Source organism: Mustela nivalis (genome assembly GCF_964662115.1).
Source record: "Mustela nivalis genome assembly, chromosome: 18".
In the NCBI taxonomy this organism is placed as follows: Eukaryota; Metazoa; Chordata; class Mammalia; order Carnivora; family Mustelidae; genus Mustela; species Mustela nivalis.
This window is the reverse complement of record NC_139037.1, coordinates 20,474,960-20,489,571: the sequence shown is the minus strand read 5'-3', so window position 1 is coordinate 20,489,571 and position 14,612 is coordinate 20,474,960. Positions and strand designations below refer to the sequence as shown.

The window sequence follows — 14,612 nt, the reverse complement described above, 5'->3', positions numbered from 1 at the left end:
GTGCACAAGCAGAGGGAGGGGCAGGGAGAGAGAGAGAGTTCCCAAGCAGACTCCCCCTGAGTGGGGAGCCCAATGCAGGGCTTGGTCCTAGGACCCTCAGATCATGACCTGAACTAAAATTGAGAGTTAGATGCTCAACCAACTGAGCCACCCAGGCACCCATGGCAAGTACTTTCAACTAGTGCTAAATAAATAAATAAATAAAGCAAGGCAGACACAGTACCACCCATTTTTGCTGGCAATGGCAGCTACTAGAATTGCAAACAGAGTAGGAAGATGTATCTCTGTAACTCCTCACAAGATACTCTAAAACAGTGGAGAAAAATATTTTGCTTTGTTGTATTTTTAATTCTGTAATGTTGATGGATGATGGTGATGCTAATAATTTACAATAGTTACTGATGAGGGAACAGAAGGTAAGGTGAGAACAAGGCAGAAGCTGACACCCCACAACCCCCACCCCTCCGTGGGATATATGTGACATTCCTCATGCACTCCTAAAGCTAAGGAAAGAAAAAACAAATAGTTAAACTTAATAGAGATCACAATCCTATAAGACAAGAGTCTCCCTCAGTTTACAACTATCTTAGCGAGCTACAAGAACAAAGCATTTCTATAGATAACCTAGCTTCCAGAAGGAAATACAGATACAACATTATCTCTTTGAATCTTAAATATTAAACAGCAATGGTGATTTTTCTCACTTCTTAAGGAAATACCTGCGAGGTAAAATCAGCACATTTCCCTACATATCTCTCCAAAAGTGCTCCTCAGGTTTCATTCTCAGTGCTGGCCACTAAATTCTTTAAATAGCCCTACCTATGCCTCCTGGTTTTCCTTGTAGTTCCCTTTCTAGGGTCTGTAGGCTGAGACTGTGGGAACCAGATGGCTGAATGTGAGATTAACCCTTTCATGAGGGAGTCAGCAAAGTCCAGCTTTAGAAGCTTGTAATAGCCATCTCTTCTGTGGCTTTCTTAATAAAGGTCTTGAGTTTTCCCTCGCCCTTGAATGAAAATTATTTGGATTTTTTGGGTATTTTCTTTCTTTCTTTCTTTCTTTCTTTTTTTTTTTTTTTTTAATGTTAAGTACAGCCGAGCCCATTGAGAGTCTGGCAGGCCCAATGCCCAAGTTTGTAATTGAAATTGGATGGCCTGGCTTTATATTTAACTGGTACTTTTTTTTTTTTTTCTTATGTCTCCTCTTAGAAAAATCAATAAATGGTTTACTATGCCTTTCAGAGAGATTGAATGAGTGGAAATCAGGTTTATCTATATTATTATGGCAACTAACAACACTGGGTTCTCAGGGACAGATCCAATTTCCAATATTTTATCTTATCCCCCAGTTGTGTATTAGGTCAGTATTTTCTGAATTTTGATTAGGGAGATATATTTTCTGCAGCTAGCATAATAGAGAAGGTAGGCTTTATGAATATCAACTTTTGGAAAGGCCTATAGAATTAGAGAAGGGTGGGGGGGGTATTTGTATGCGTGTGTGGTATGTGCATGTCTTCATATATATGTGTATGCATATATGCATGTTTGTATGCATATATCACTATGTCTATGCAGATAAATGCACTTCTTCTTATGCTCCCACCACACAAATGGGAAAATTGAAGCTCACAACTTCCTTAAGACCAATTGCTTTTGAGTACCTAAGATTTCAACCTTGTAGTCTAACTTTAAAGTATATGGTCATTGTTCTCCATCTTTCTACTAACTCCAACTTTTTTTTTTTTTTTTCTTTAAAGCAAATTTTCTTCCATGGCACTGGCATATTCCTACTGAGAACATGCCCCAGGCTTCTGGTGCTCTGAGTAGAGATGCTTGGTGAAGGGATAGCACCTTGTCCACAGCCCTCTATTTTGCCCACCTCCCTACCCTTCCTAGTCCTTTCTAATTTCTTAAATCTGTGCTCCTGGGACATATGAAATCAAACATCAGATACCTGAGCTGGTGCCTACCTGAAGAGCCATGACTGATTGCTATGCACTAATTACTTAGAAGATTTGGGAATGAGTGCGAGAATAGAGATGATCACACAACAGTGAAAAAGAGATTTGTTTCTTTTTTTTTTGTTGCTCCCCTGTCATGTGCAAATGTCTGTTGGTTTCCTTTCAGTCTGTTTGTGATTAAGAATCCTGCTGAGATGACACTTGGTGCTTTGAAGAGCCAAGTGTTGTGCCTGTATTTCCGCAGGTAATTTTGCTGTAGAGTCACAGGAATATCATCTGCATTTTATAGGAAGAAGGTTTCCCATAACCTTTTAAAGAATCTGTAACAATTGCCATAACTACAATAAGGCGAAATTTTCTGGTGAGAATATAATTGATGAAATGCTATTTTGTTTTTCGTTAATGTGTGTTTCGACTCTCAGGTTTTCACTTACCTTGCAACTTCTCTTAAACATATACAAGAAAACCATCCTGATGATATTTAATAACCAAGAAAGTAAACATAGCATTTAGGTAATTTATTTAGCTAAATTCAGGTATTGCCATTAGAACCTTTATATATATATAAAATCACTGAGAGAAGAGTTAAAATTAAATTGTTCTAAAGAAAATAACCTATACAGGTTCACGAGATTTAAAATTGTAAGAGTGACCCCTAGTGACTATGTAACTGCTTAAATCTTTACTGAAATGCAGTGCAGTGTTAAATGTGAACATTCAGAGAAAAAGAGGGAATACTTTATCATAAAAAACAGCTATTCATTTTGATTTCAGTAGTTATATTTTGAAAATAATATGACAAAATATTGATTTCTTCCTGCTAAAATATATATGCACTTTTCTATTCATCTTTTAGTTCAAATCAGTGCAGGCTCACTGATTTTTTTTTTGTGAACCTACTAGGTGAAAAGAACAGTGAAGTCCCTGAGGGTTGTGAGATGAGGGTCTCCTCACTGTTTCTGTGGTGCTCACAGACTCATGAGGAAAGGGACAGGCAAGCCGGACAGGGCAGAGGGCATAAGAGGCATCAGCGTGGCAACAGAGTTTCAGGACAGGGCCTCTAAGAAGAGGACTGTTGTGCAATGGCTGCATGGCGGGCCCTGCAGAGGGTGGTTCAGAGTGAGAGTTCACCCTATGGGGAACATGAGGGGGCAGGTCTACCTGGATACAGACATAAGAAAGCAACACTAGTCTCTGTAGGAAAAGTATTTCAGCCTGGCTGGAGCATATAGGGCTTGTGTCATGGTTGGGGGGTAGCTCAGGAAAGGCCTTGTGTACCATCCCTGGGCATTCTGCTGAAGGCAGTGGGTATAGATCTGAGTAAGAAAGTAAAATGAATAAATTTGCATCTGCGAAGAAGCGTCTGTCTTCAGAGAAAAGCATAGTTTTTAGATGTTCAAGTTAGAAACCAAAGTGGCAGCTTCCAACATCCCAACCATGGAAAATATTATGGTTCTTCTGCCTTCAGCCTGATCATAGATCTCTGGACAAACATTTTACAAACTTTATTCAAATTTGCTAGTAGAGAGGCTGAGCCACCAAAGCTCTGGGGATCAGGGAGAACAAAAGCTGAGGGAAAGCAGAGTGCTGACAGAGCCAGAGGCCCTCAGCCACAGGGCTATAAAGAGCAGAGCGGCAGAGGAAGTGGCACCAGATGGAGACCCAGACCGTGCAGCAGGAGCTGGAAACCCTTCCGATCACCAAGATGGCTCAAACCAACCCCATGCCGGGGTCCGTGGGGCCATGGAAGATAACCATTTACGACCAGGAGAATTTCCAGGGAAAGAGGATGGAGTTCACCAGCTCCTGCCCAAATGTCTCTGAGCGCAGTTTTGATAACGTCCGGTCTCTCAAGGTGGAATGTGGCGCCTGGGTTGGTTATGAGCATACCAGCTTCTGTGGGCAACAGTTTATCCTGGAGAGAGGAGAATACCCTCGCTGGGACGCCTGGAGCCGGAGGAATGCCTACCACATTGAGCGCCTCATGTCCTTCCGCCCCATCTGTTCAGCTAATCATAAGGAGTCTAAGATTACCATCTTTGAGAAGGAAAACTTCATTGGACGCCAGTGGGAGATCTGTGATGACTACCCCTCCTTGCAAGCCATGGGTTGGTTCAACAACGAAGTTGGGTCCATGAAGATACAATGTGGGGCCTGGGTCTGCTACCAGTATCCTGGATACCGTGGTTATCAATATATCTTGGAATGTGACCATCATGGAGGAGACTATAAACACTGGAGAGAATGGGGCTCTCACGCCCAGACTTCGCAGATTCAATCAATTCGCCGTATCCAACAGTAGTGGATTAAAAGCTCCAAGTAAGAGAAACCTTGCTAAGCAATCTAGAATGAGTTTTATGTTAGCTGCTGAAATCCACAATAAATGTCATTAAAAAAGAAAAAAAAAATTTGCTAGTAGACACAGAATGTCTTAAAATGTATAATAAATGAACATGAACATTAATTTTCATCCAATGCAAAGGTACAAACCATATCTATGTGTTCATATTTGTATACTATAAACAAAAACACACTCACACTCACATACACCCATTTGATATTTAATAATGAAAAAATATGTATTTTGGTTATATAGACAAAAAAAATTCATTCAGATATAGTAACTATGTAAACTACAAAATGACATTTCATTTGGAATCGGACCTTTTAATAATATTCATTTCAAGGAGATTTTTAAATAAACTATAATGTAGCTGTTAAAAGAGTTGTATACTGGGCTCCTGGGTGACTCAGTGGGTTGAGCCGCTGCCTTCAGCTCAGGTCATGATCTCAGGGTCCTGGGATCGAGTCCCGCATCGGGCTCTCTGCTCAGCAGGGAGCCTGCTTCCCTCTCTCTCTGCCTGCCTCCCCATCTACTTGTGATTTCTCTCTGTCAGTTAAATAAATAAAATCCTTAAAAAAAAAAAAAAGAGTTGTATACCTAAATTGTCCAGACACTGGATCAGAAATCTGATTCTAAAACTATAGGCCTTGTGTTGATGAGTGAGTCTTCACCTTTCTGATACCTGAGGATACTTAGTTCACCTTCTTGCTCCTTGTCTTAATCTGCTAGGATTTCCATAACAAAATACTACAGACTGGATGGCTTAAACAACAGATCTATGTTTTCTCATGATTCTGGACGCTAGAAGTCCATGATCAAGGTGGTAGCAGGTTTGATTTCTCATTGTGTCCTTGCATGACCTTTACTCTGTACCTGTAGAACCCTAGTGTCTCTTTCTCTTCTGAGGACTCCAGCTCTATCTGATTAGCCACCCCCACCCCCACCCCGATGCCCTCATTCAGTCTCCAAATAGAGTTACATCAGGGGTTGAGACTTTAACATATAAATTTAGGGGAAACACGAAATGCTTTTTCCAAACTCATACCTTATGGAAAGGTCTTGAGCACAGTAAGAAATATGGTTTTTGTTAACAGGAAAAGCAATTGCAGTAGAAACAGGTGTGTTACTGTGATGTTACTGTAATGCCCACCGTCGGGATTAAGACACTCATTCCTCCAGCTTCTGAGTGTTACCAGCTGGCACTTAAGTTGAGTCTTTCTTCAGAATTTCCCAAACATAATGTAATTGCCTTCCTCAAAGTTATATCCCTTGCTTGGTAGCAGTCCCTACCCAAAGACTAGTCAAATTAGGGCCCCTAATGTTCAATATTGGATGCAAATGTCTGAAGGGACATCCAAGGTCTAGACCTCCTTATGATGTTGACCTAATTCTTTACTGAGATGGCATTGAAGTCCACTTATGTCTTGTGTCCAATCCTGCTTTCTATCTTTCTGTTCCACAAGGTGAACAGAGAAGGGGGAACATTGTGTTGCCCCTGAAACTGAATGCAAATCTGTCTCATTTTTCCCTAGGAATTCAAGTAAGTTTATTTCAAACCTAGAATGTCAAATAGAACTAACATAATCCATTTTAATACCATCAAGCTTTGGAAACCAAATAAATAGCTGATATCCATATTCTGCTTTTAATTATTTTTGAGTATTTTCTAGTTACTAATTTAGTATTACATTCCTCTGTGATATACGCAGCTCACCTTGAGAACAGGAATTTTATTAAGCTAGTTCTCTAAAGCATTCATAACAGCAAACAATATACCTAGCATATTGGGGATATTAAAAACTATAGCAAAATTATGGTTTATTGTATCTCCTTTAGAAAGCAAATGAAAATCTTGGTGTATCTTTGAATGTGCAATGATCACATATCCATTAAAACCTAGGTCAAAAGCAATTCCTCCATGATGTTTTTATTGATTTATACTGGATTAAAAAATCAGTTCTCACTGATCATTCTCTCTTGCTCCTTTGCATTGTCTTACTTCCTACCACCTAGTTAGTTAGCTCCCTTTGCTACCGTTTTCATTAGACAACAAAGTGGAAAGTTGAAAGAGGGGAGTAATGCCCATTCCCTTTTATAAGTCAAGAAGATGTGGAGAAGGTGGGCCAGATGTGGATGAAACCTTTTCAAAGCACGAACATTTGGATGCACTCTGGGATTTGGAGCTCTCTCTACATTGATCAGGAAACATAGCTTCTATTCTGGTATCCCCTACTGTGTCTAAGAACAGGTTCACTTCATGTTACAGTTAACTTCTAATGGCTTTAGACTTTTATCCCTTCTTCCTGTCTTAAAGTTCAAAGAGTGGAATTTCAACCCTCAGCATAGAAGGGTAGAGGTGGACAGGAGCTCTTTCAAATAACACAACCATATCCCTGATATTAACCTCTTCTCAGAGCTAATAAACCCTACCCACTTCTATTCTGACAATCTTACAGATCAAGGGCACTGGGTAATTTTACAGCAGCCACTTTTGTCTGCCTAATCCCACACCCTTAAATCTAGAAGACCCATCTATGCATAAAGTGGCAGGAAGGAGATCAGTACCAACTTCACATTAAAAGTGCCAAGTCGAAGGCCCCTGCACCGATTCATGCTCTCGTCTAATTCTGGCCCATGTGCAGTTCTTGAGATCTGAGATCCTTTTCTCACAGAACTGGTCTTGCCATGGAGCATTAGTGATGGAATTCAGTTCCTGTGTCTGAAATGCTCAACTTTCTGTAGGACATGGTTAGAACTCATTCTGACTTTCTATGCTCTATGATATTTGAGATAATGAGCTGTTTTCAACTAAAAAGAACAGTGACTATTTGTTAGTTAACTTCTGTATTAATTTGAGTTCCCAGAAATAGATGCTGAGGTAGAGATCTACATGAGGGACTTTTATAAATGAGTGTTCCCTTCAACATTGTCCTAAATAAACTGGCAGGGTGGGGAATGGTTTTTATGCTTCTGCATGGCAATGTCACTTGACATTGAGAGCAGGCTGCTCTCCCCAGCCCTATTGGAGGCAAGGATGTAATCTTGACACAACTGTCTTTGTATGAGGCAACTCCCTCCCACGGTGCTTTCCAGCTTGGGTTGTCCACTGACGGCAGTGCCTGTCGCTAAGTAATAAGTCCTCTGTCTCAAAGGGAAATCTGGATGGTGTCCTGTGTGGTCCATTGTATTTGGTAAGATTCAAGATTCTGTCTATAGGGACAAATGGGCTTTAATACTTTATTATTTGGAATTGCATCTTAAGAAATGTTCAGTCTGGTGACCTTCTTGGGAGACTAAGATAATGACCACAAAGTTTGATGCTGGGAACACCACCACCAAGGGGAAAACATTAGCCTTAATTTAAAATGGTACCCCTCAGAAATACTAAGTAAGAATCTCCAGAGATAGGTTCGAGGATATTCTATTAATTAGTACCGCCCCCCCACCCCCCCACCCCTGCCAACCAGATGAAACAGACCCTTCTAAATTCTATAGAAAGGGCTGCTATGTAAGGGGAAGTCTCCTCCGGGTCTTTCCTAAGTCAGTTGTCTTTGTTCGTAGTCTGCGTGTGTATTATGTCAGTTTTGAATGAATGGTAATAATTCATTTTGATAATGCATCACACATAGTAAATTTAAGAGCATGTGATGTTTTTAAGTTTATTTTGATGAACAATTTTGGTATTCTGAGGATCTGTGATTTTTTTTTTTTTCAAAATAGGCTTTGAATGAGTGTTAGAAAATCTTTGAATACAGAGAAAATCCATTGGAGTATAAAGCATTTAGCAATATCAAGCATTCAAAAGCAACCTCAGCTATACAAAGTTATTTGAAGGCCTTTAGAAATTGTGGATTTGACTGAATAGTGGACAAGAGTGAATTGCTAGCTAGTGACACTCAGCTAGTAATAACCTAGGATCTATCTCACAAAATGGTTTTGTGCATGAAGACTCTGGGAGGTGATAAAAATTTGTCTTTCAGGATAGGTCATGATATTACTATTATTATCACAAATCATCTTTATTATCATTAACATCTCAGTGCTATCAGCCCCCATTCCTTCATATAGCTACTGGTGACTCTAAATTCCCATCTTTATTCCTAACATCTTTGCTAAATTTTACTAGATTTATTAATTCAGATACCTAAATGAAATCCCTACATAGATATGGAGTTTCCTCAAAAGGTTAGGAATAGAACTACCCAATAATCCAGTAATCACACTATTGGGTATTTACCCCAAAGAATATGAAAACACTGATTTGAAAAGATATGAGCACCTATGTTTCTAGCAGCATTATTTACAATAGCCAAATTGTAGAAGCAATCCAAGTGTCCATTTGTCCATTGATACATGAATGGGTAAGGAACATGGGAATATATATAGCCCATTATATGTCTATATATGTATATATACATATATGAATATATGTGGAATGTGGAATATTACTCAGTCAAAATAAATCATTTAATCTTGCCATTTGCAACAATATGGATGGAGAGTGTAAAATGCTAAATGAAATAAGTCAATCAAAGACAAATACCATATGAGTTCACTCATATGTAGAATTTAAGAAACAAAACAAATGAACAAAGAATAAAAGAGGCATACTGAAAAACAGACTCTCCACTATAGAGAAAAAACTGATGGTAACTGGAAGGGAGATGGCTGAGGGGTTGGGTGAAATAGGTAAAGAGGTAAGAGTACTTATCATAGTGAGCACTGATTAATATATATTATTATTAAATCACTATATTGTACACATGAAACTAATATAACAGTATATGTTAATTATTAATATCAATTATGAGCAATTTAAGTGTACTATTACATCCCACCCATATATGACCTTATGAGATGTCACTGTGCAAATAGAGAAAATTAGAGTTGTAAGATATTGTAGTTTTATCCTGTATAATTTTATTTAATAACTTTTTGTATGACTTTCATTTTTAAAAATTTATATCATTAAAGACATGAAAGGGTCACTAATTTTTTTAACCACATTTTACATCATTTTATGATGAAAAGAATATGCTTGAGTTGTATTGGTTAATTGGAGTATTCATAGAGAATCCAAACATATTGCTTGGACATGTCAAGAGGCTACTTCCTTGAAGGAAATTGATCAATATCTGGAAGAAGAGTACCTTTTAGTCCTAAACAGATCTTTTGTTAATGGGGTTTATTTAAGACCTTTTAATCAGAGTTGTTTTCTTCTATTAGTATAAAGGATCGTGAAAATGTTCTCAAATTGTTGTGAAAAATATTTCACAGAGGAAGTAATCATTGATCATAGAACCTCATTGAGAAATACTGTTGGAAAACAAATTCATATATATTACAGTGGGGGCACCTGAGTGGTTCTGTCAGTTAAGCATCTGCTTTCTGCTCAGGTCATGATCCTGGGGTCCTGGAAGGAAGCCCTGAGTCGGGCTCCCTGCTCAGCAGAACCCCTGCTTCTTCCTCTCTTCCCTGTTTGTGCTCTCTCGCGCTATCTCTGTCTCTCTCAAATAAATAAATAAAACCTTAAAAATAAAATAAAATAGATTACAGTAGTTTATTGATGGTAAATAAATGCTCCAGTAGTTCTTACCAACTTTTATATGTTTCTAGAACTTGGAGTTGTCAAAACTAATCAAAAGTACCCCATTAACATTAAAGTATTAAATAGAGTTGCAGTTTTCTAAATTATCAGTTTAGTGAAGGAGGTATCATGTGGGATTTTGGATTACGCATTCCTCATGACTGTTCACTCAAAAGAATCATATGACCCTCCATCTTGACAATGCAAACAAACATAAATTGGTACCTTGGAGGTGGATTAAGATACCAAGAGTTTCTAATAAATTCCCTGAATGTTAGCTAACTATGTGCAGTGTACTAACCCTCCAGATATGTTGAATATGAAATGTATGACATTAATTTGAGGAAATGGGCTTGGAATTTAAGTATGTTGTATAACTAGACCGAATAACTAGAATTTTTTTTTTTTGAGCAGTGGTAATAAATTTGCCTTAACCCAATAGAATCTGTAGAATCTGGGATGAGGGGGGAGGTAAATAACCAGTTTTTATCTGAATGCCTCTTTAACCTTATTTTTTTTTATTATGGTATTTACAATTGAAAATATTAATAGAAGGAGAGACTGGGCACTGAATTCCACATGTTCTCAACCATTCTGTTTAGTGGATATCATGATCCACAGTCATAAATATAGAGAGCAGGGACTTGGATAATTAAGTAAACTCTCAAACAAGATACAAAACTGAAGTTCAAATTCAAGTCTTCATACTTTAATCCTAGTGTCCATTAGCAAACACTGAACCTCAATCTATGGTACTTCTTGGCCTGTTCCTTACCTTACTTTTTCAACTTCTTTTTATATAAGTTCATGGCAGCAGTACTTAGTGATATCACTATATCAGAACCTGTATGAAGTACTCAAGACATAAAAATATACAGTTGGATCTGATTCATAAATTAGTGTTGAAAATTAGGGGGTGCCTGGGTGGCTCAGTCAGTTAAGAATCTGTGTTTGGCTCAGGTCATGATACCAGCATCCTGGGATCAAGCCCCTTGTCATTCACCCTGCTCAGCAGGGAGTCTGCCTCTCCATCTCTCCCTCTGACCTTCCCTACTGCTCTTGCTTGTGCTCTTGCTCTCTCTCCCTTTCTCTCTCTCTCAAATAAATAAATTAAAGCATTTATGTTGAAAATTTAATGTAATTTTAAAGCATTTGTGTTGAAAATTAAATGTAATTTTAAAGCATTTGTGTTGAAAATTAAATGTAATTTCTTTGGCAAAATGCTATAGTTATTGACTAGAATTCTTTGGCAAATAGTGTTCTTTAGCAAAATTTTTAATTTATCTTCTTTCTTCTTAATTATTATTAGTATTACTATTATTATTATTCAGGAACTATTCTTGCCCTCAAGAAATTTAAATAGAATAGAGATAACAACAAACAAATCAAATCATTATAGGAAATATATCTTAAAAGATTTATTTATTTGAGAGAGTGCATGCATGTGCGTGAGCAGAGGGAGAGGGAGAGAGAGAATCTCAAGCAGAGTCCCTGCTGAGTGCAGAGCCCATTGCAGGGACAATCCCAGAACCCTGAGATCATGCCCTGAGCCAAAAATCAAGATTCAGTCATTGAACCAACTGAGCCAACCAGGTATCCTGATAGGAAATAATTTTGATAGACATAAGAGATGGTATGACTGAGAAATGATTCTCAGAGTATTTTGCTTAAGAAACATCCTAAATTTTGACTATGATTTAGTGTAGTAGAGAACAGGGAAGACTCAAAATTAAGACTTTCTTGAACAAAGAGACTACATAAACTCAGGATTCGAAATCAGATAGCCCCTGAAGATAAGGACTGGATGCTGAATAGATGATGCTAGAAGATTTCTCTCCAGAAGATTATGACCCCCCCCCCCCAAGAAGGCCAATCAAGTCTTCTGAGGTTGATAAAGCTCCTAGCAGAATCTAAGTCAATTCAGAAGAGTCAGATTTCCTTGTAAGAGGAATAAAAAGAGGAAACTTTATGGTGACTCACATGGTTTCCTCTTTCCCAAGATACCCTTTAGATCTAAAATGTTCTGCCCCTGATTCAACAAGGGAGCTTGTTCTATAGCTTTATAGAAGCAACAGCACCATTAATATCTGTTCTGGACACTGCCTCTGTGAAACTGTCTGGCATTAAACTGTCAGATCTCAGTCTTTCATGTCCCTACCCAACCGTGGTGACTTGCAATGATTTTTTTTTTTTTTCCTAGTCACAGATTAGTTCAGCTAGGATGAATCTGATTTTCACTTAAGTCTGTGCAGATTTCCTCCTGTGAGCTTCTGCTGGGTCTGCTGGGTTCCTGCCAAAGACGCTTCCTCACCTGGAATCTTGTTTAGAGTTTCAGGCAGAAAGTTGGCAGCTCAGATGTTTGTAGTCATAGTAACTCCAGGGGAAGATTAGAGATGTACACACATGAGAATGTCTGGCCTGTGAATGTGAGATTGTCTTTCTTGATTCATCCTTCTATCCATTCATTCACTGATTCATCCCTAAAACACTCATTGAGAATCCCTACATGCCCTACACTGTATTTGATACTGGAAATGCTGAGTTGTAAATTATTTAGATGCTGCTGCCTTTGAAGAGTTCAATCATTAAGTGGTCACTGAGGAAATGTGTCTGAGACTTGTGCATCATCTCCCTACTAGGTATCTCCTTGAAATGCAAACAAGATGAATAGGAATTTTTGCCTGTTTATATAATAAGTGTTGTCTAGAAAATCCAAAAGAAATGAGCAACCACTATCCAAAGACCTCAGTGCTCAATGCCATATAGATTATTTCTAATCTACTGATATAGTCACAAAAACAAACTTTAATACAGTGAGAGAAATAACACATAACTCTGTAGCAATGGTTCTCAACCGGGGACAATTTGGACCTACCAGCTAAATGTCAGGAGGAATAACTGGTTGTCACAAAGCATCCTACTCACATGTAATGGGTACATTACATCCTCTGATGCACAGATCAGACCCTACAATAAAGAATTATCTGGCCCCAAATGTCAGTGTGTGGGGGGTAAGAACCTCTGTGTGTATACAAACACACAGGAGTGCAATCAAAGGTTTGATTTGCTGTCTTGGGGGAAGAAAATTCTTTCCTAAGGAAAAAGCATTTCAGTTGATGATTGTGGATTTATTTTATCATAAATTCTCATGGGTGCTTGTGATCCTGAAATATTGTATATCAAACACTGAGTAACAGAACATCCTTTTTCTGTTTATTTTTACCAAAATTACTTGGGAATATTTTTTCTGTGTGATTTTGTGAGGTAATCCCAAACAATCCGGTGAAGTATACAGAACAGATACTACTTTCCTGTGGAACTTAAAACTCACAGTGGTTATCTTTTGTGTATTTCTATTTCTTTTCCCTAAGTCTCTTCTGCTAGTAAATGACATTGATGGCCCCAATTATACTGGTCTACTCGATCATCAAAGAAAAGAGGAAAGCTATCAGAAAAACAAAATAAAATAATGATGTCCTATTGGACAGAATTTTGCATTTTAAGGGGATTAAAAACCAGGTAACTTGTGCATATTTTTAAACCTCACTGGGGTCCTTCCATATTCCAGGGATACCCTGGTTGAATAAATCCCATCATTTTGAATACGGAGGACAATTAGTGTTGCCTATTCAGACCCTTGAGAGAGATGCTGATTCTATGGAGGTTCCCTTGACATGGCCAAGAAAAACACAGAAGTGTGCAGAGATGGGCTTTGTTAAAAGATTGAATACAGAGAGAATGTAGTTGAGCTTTATTACACATTTCTCAAATGGGCTTCCCACCTGTAACCATTGAAGGCATTCATCGGGTGGGTCACTCTTCAGATACCTTGAACCAACTGGAGGTTTGGCTGAGGCTCAGAATCATTTGGCCACTTGACCATTTTCAGCTCTTTCCCTTCTAAACAAACTACTAACATCTCCTTATTCTAAACATGAATCTGTTTCTTAATCCCTGCTGTCAAGTGCACACCTAGTTTTGGCCACTGACTACCATCTCTTTCATATTTTCCTAGCCCACAGAACAGGTAAACTATTATTTACCTAATACTTTTATCTAAATTCAGAAACTTAAGTCCGTTATTTAAAAAGAAATCTTATGTTCCAATTATGAATGGAAAACCAACTTAGGACAGAAAAGAGAAGATAACCTTAAAGTAATTACAATTTTTTTTTTTTTTAAGGAGTTGTGTAATTGCCGCTGCAAACCAGTGCATACAGGTCAGTTCTGACTGCTGAGATGGGGATTAGCAAGTTTTAGAGAGGTGTGACCAGCCACCTTCAAAGTGAGACCTACTTTAGGTAATCAGAAGGAAACTCATTATATAAACAGTGTTATTTTTAACTTCTGCTGCACCCTCTAGCTTATCCCATTGCCTTCTAGTAGTATGGATGCCTCATTTCAGGAAGTGCTGGGTCAGGGCTTGTCATCTTAGCTTGGATCATGGCAAAGCACTTCAATTCTCTCTGTTTGTGCTCCTTCAAAATGTCTACCACACTGGGGGGGTCACATGACTTCTCTTTTCCACAAGAACAGGGATTTTTTCCCCCCTTTTTCTTATTTACCATTATAACTTCAACATCTAGTTCAGTGGTCTTATCTCATGGTGTGTGTCTACAGTAAAATTTATTACATACAACTAGACTTTTTTTTTTTTTTAATTTCTGAAAGGTGTGATTCAAGTTACTAAAAAACTGAAAAGACTGAAAGGGATGAATGTAGCT

The 14,612-nt window shown here is 38.2% G+C and overlaps 1 protein-coding gene across 2 annotated transcripts; it reads left to right on the top strand.

Annotated features, from left to right (window-relative positions):
- Nucleotides 1-3,611: 3,611 nt before the first annotated feature.
- On the top strand, nt 3,612-4,291 carry LOC309853356 (beta-crystallin A3; the record flags this gene model as incomplete). Of its 2 annotated transcripts, XM_082711235.1 has the most annotated exons (2): nt 3,612-3,824; nt 3,967-4,095. In XM_082711235.1, the coding sequence occupies 2 exons, from the start codon at nt 3,612-3,614 to the stop codon at nt 4,093-4,095; spliced, it is 342 nt and encodes a 113-aa protein (XP_082567361.1). The 2 variants fall into 2 exon arrangements, with proteins under 2 accessions (XP_082567361.1, XP_082567360.1); XM_082711234.1 differs by having other exon boundaries at nt 3,612-4,291.
- Between the last annotated feature and the right edge of the window lie 10,321 nt (nt 4,292-14,612).